The 2,959-nt window shown below is 46.5% G+C and overlaps 1 protein-coding gene across 1 annotated transcript; it reads left to right on the top strand.

The window, feature by feature from the left end:
• Positions 1-382: 382 nt before the first annotated feature.
• MELLADRAFT_96021 (uncharacterized protein) lies at positions 383-1,526 on the top strand (the record flags this gene model as incomplete). The annotated part of the gene is made up of 3 exons (XM_007418356.1): positions 383-1,096; positions 1,256-1,473; positions 1,517-1,526. 3 exons carry the CDS (start codon positions 383-385, stop codon positions 1,524-1,526), a joined length of 942 nt encoding a protein of 313 aa, XP_007418418.1.
• Between the last annotated feature and the right edge of the window lie 1,433 nt (positions 1,527-2,959).

The following is a 2,959-nucleotide window of genomic DNA, read 5'->3' as shown; positions in this document are numbered from 1 at the left end:
ATACATCAAAGCTCATCATGCAGCGGGAGCTTTCAACTCGAAGAAGAGGAATGGTCCATGGCCGGAGACTTCAGAAGTCGAACTGGAACGTAGGATGGGTTATGGCGAATTCATACTTGAATGCGACCTAGAAGCAAGATACGCAAACAAACTGTACCGCCACAAGGCCTATGCGGCTTACATCTCAGAGCACAAAGCGACAGTCAGTAACCTTATGATTAAACACAAATGCTGGATGGTAGGACTTAGATATCACTTAGCGATTAGGAGTGTGATCTGCAGGAACCGATCAGGAGTGATCTATCATAAGAAGAAGAAAGGAAAGAAGGGGAAGAAGGTAGAGAATGTGGTCTTACCGGAAGGTTTACAGGAGGAAGCGGCTATGGTAGCGAGATGGGAGGCGGATTCTGCACGAGATCTTATGTATGAAGAGAGCCCGTACACCCCTGGGCAACCTAAGTTTGGACACGACTTTAGGACAGGCCAACCAGTGGAACCACCTAAGCCAAAAGACGACTGGTCCTGGAAGGGGAAGGGTTACGGAGGAGATAATAGCAGAGGCTGGGGTCAGAAGAGACAAAGGGGGGGGAATCGGGGCAGAGGTCCAAGTCTAGCTGAAATCCCAAACGTACCTTATGTCCCACAACCCTTTGCCCCCAGCTATGCTACGGGCCCTTGGATCCAAGCGAGTCCTTCGAATTTTTCTGGCCATTCCAATTATGCTGGTCCTTTGAATCACGTAGCGCAACCTAATTTTACTGGTTCCTCGACCCAGGGCTGGCTAGCTCAAGGACAACAGCACGTGAATAAACAAGCAGGGGCTTCGTACAGAAGTGGTAGGAACCAGGGTAAAGGCAAAAAAAATGGGAAAGAAACAATTGGTAAGCACGGTCTAAATGGGAAGGCGGGTGGCTATGGAGTAATTTACTTACGATTGACTTCCCCCTCTACCCCGTGTGCTCCTACGTCAAATTTTCCTCTATCCCATCCGTTCCCACTCCGGGAAATTCCCCTTTGGTTGACCTTCATCCCGACAATGCCAACCGGCGTTCGTGGGTACTACTTGGATGCTGCTCCTCATGTGCGTTCTCTGGGGGTCAGTTTATTCTTAATTGAATTTAATGGTGGGTACCACGTGGATTAGATTGTCTAGAGGTTTTATGCCCACTTTAGTCTCCGAGTGAACAATATTTGAACCTTGAAATGAATTACCTTTTTGGAAATTGTGCCCCCCCCTCTATTATTCATGATCTAGGAGAACAGTCGTGATGTCCCAATTGCATTGAAACAAGATGCCACAAGATCATTGAGTGCGCACAACAACGTAGAGGCTGAACCCCTGACTAAGAGAGCTGCCCTTAGGCCTTTACCAGTGCCAATTGAACTAGACACAGAACACGGTTCAGAAGACATGCTAGACAAGGCCTCGGAGGAAGACTCACCGGATTCGCTGTCAGAAGAGGAGGTTACAGGGTATAAAAAGATTCTCCCCCTCCATAAAAGGAAGATCTATAAGACGGAAGTGACAACTCATTGGCCTGGAAGAGTGAGATGCGACATGAACCTAGTTGAGTGGACCAGACTGATGAAGATGGTAGGCCTGGAAGACGAGATACCTTACCACTGCCAGCATTAAAGAGGTTCCCAGATGGGAATACGGGTCCTAGTGAGCAGATTCCCATTCTGCTACTGTTACACAGTTCCATGAACATTTCTTGAGTAGCCATTGTGATATATGTAGTCAATATTTTGGAATGTGCGTCTCAATCTGAACAAAGTTACAGCATGTATTACACATGATTTTCTTATCTAGATGAGCAGATAACTGAGCGGACCTGTATGTAGCTGATAGCTAAGGATTTACTTTATGGCTCAGATGTGCAGTGCAAGATGATTTGATTCTCCACTCTTCTTTCAATGATATTCCCAGCCTAGGTCATGTTCCAACCAGGGAACCTATTTAATGCTGTCAGTGTACATTGTTGACGGTTTCACAGAGGGTTTCTGTCTTGGCATTCCTCAACATTCGCTAGGAGAGAAGAAATGGTACACCTTCAAAAACCACTCCTCAGCACTATTAGTGAAAGATCAGATAGAGAAGACGTTAGCAAAAGAGCGGAAGGAAGGGAGGATACTAGGGCCATTCACGCACCAGGAAGTCTACGACAAACTTGGCTTCTTTAGATCAAATCCTATGGGCAGCGCAATTAACGGGGACGGCTCGGTTCGGCTCATCAACAACCTTTCTCACCCACAAGATGACCCGGATATCGCTTCAGTAAACTCCTTCGTCGATAAACATAATTATGTGACACAATGGGATGATTTTAAAACGGTGGCAGATTTCTTCAGAGCAAACCCAGGAACATGGTACATGGCCTTAGTTGACTGGGCAAAAGCTTATTGTCAGCTCTGGGTACACCCAAGTCAAAGACACTTTCTATGTATTATGGATTTCTATGGAAGGGTTTGGATTGATTTAGTAGTCGGATTCGGAGGGGTGGCCAGTTGTGGGGTGTTCGGAGGACCGGCGGAAGTGTGGAAGGAGGTGGTAAAGAAAATATTGAACTTACCGATGATTTTCAGGTGGGTAGATGATAACCTCCTATTCAAGAGACCGGACTTGAAGATTGTCTTGAAAGATATCGTAGATCTGAGTAATAAAATGGGGGTGAAAACCAACCCAGAGAAAAACAAAGAATTTACGGAGAGTCAGCGTTATCTAGGTTTTGTTTGGGATGGAGTGAGACACACGGTACGACTACCAGACGACAAACTGAAGCAAAGGAGGGAGCAAGTGGAGGAATTTCTCCAACCAGGAGCCAAATGGAAGTACGAACAGGTCGACGTACTGGTTGGTCAATTGTGCCACACGATCAACGTGGTCCCGCACATGGCGGCATACCTCCGATCTTTTTACCGCTGGCTAAAGAGTTGGAAGAAAAAAAGAGTGATGAGA

Source organism: Melampsora larici-populina (genome assembly GCF_000204055.1).
Source record: "Melampsora larici-populina 98AG31 unplaced genomic scaffold MELLAscaffold_90, whole genome shotgun sequence".
In the NCBI taxonomy this organism is placed as follows: domain Eukaryota; kingdom Fungi; phylum Basidiomycota; class Pucciniomycetes; order Pucciniales; family Melampsoraceae; genus Melampsora; species Melampsora laricis-populina.
This window is presented reverse-complemented; position numbering and strand designations above follow the sequence as displayed.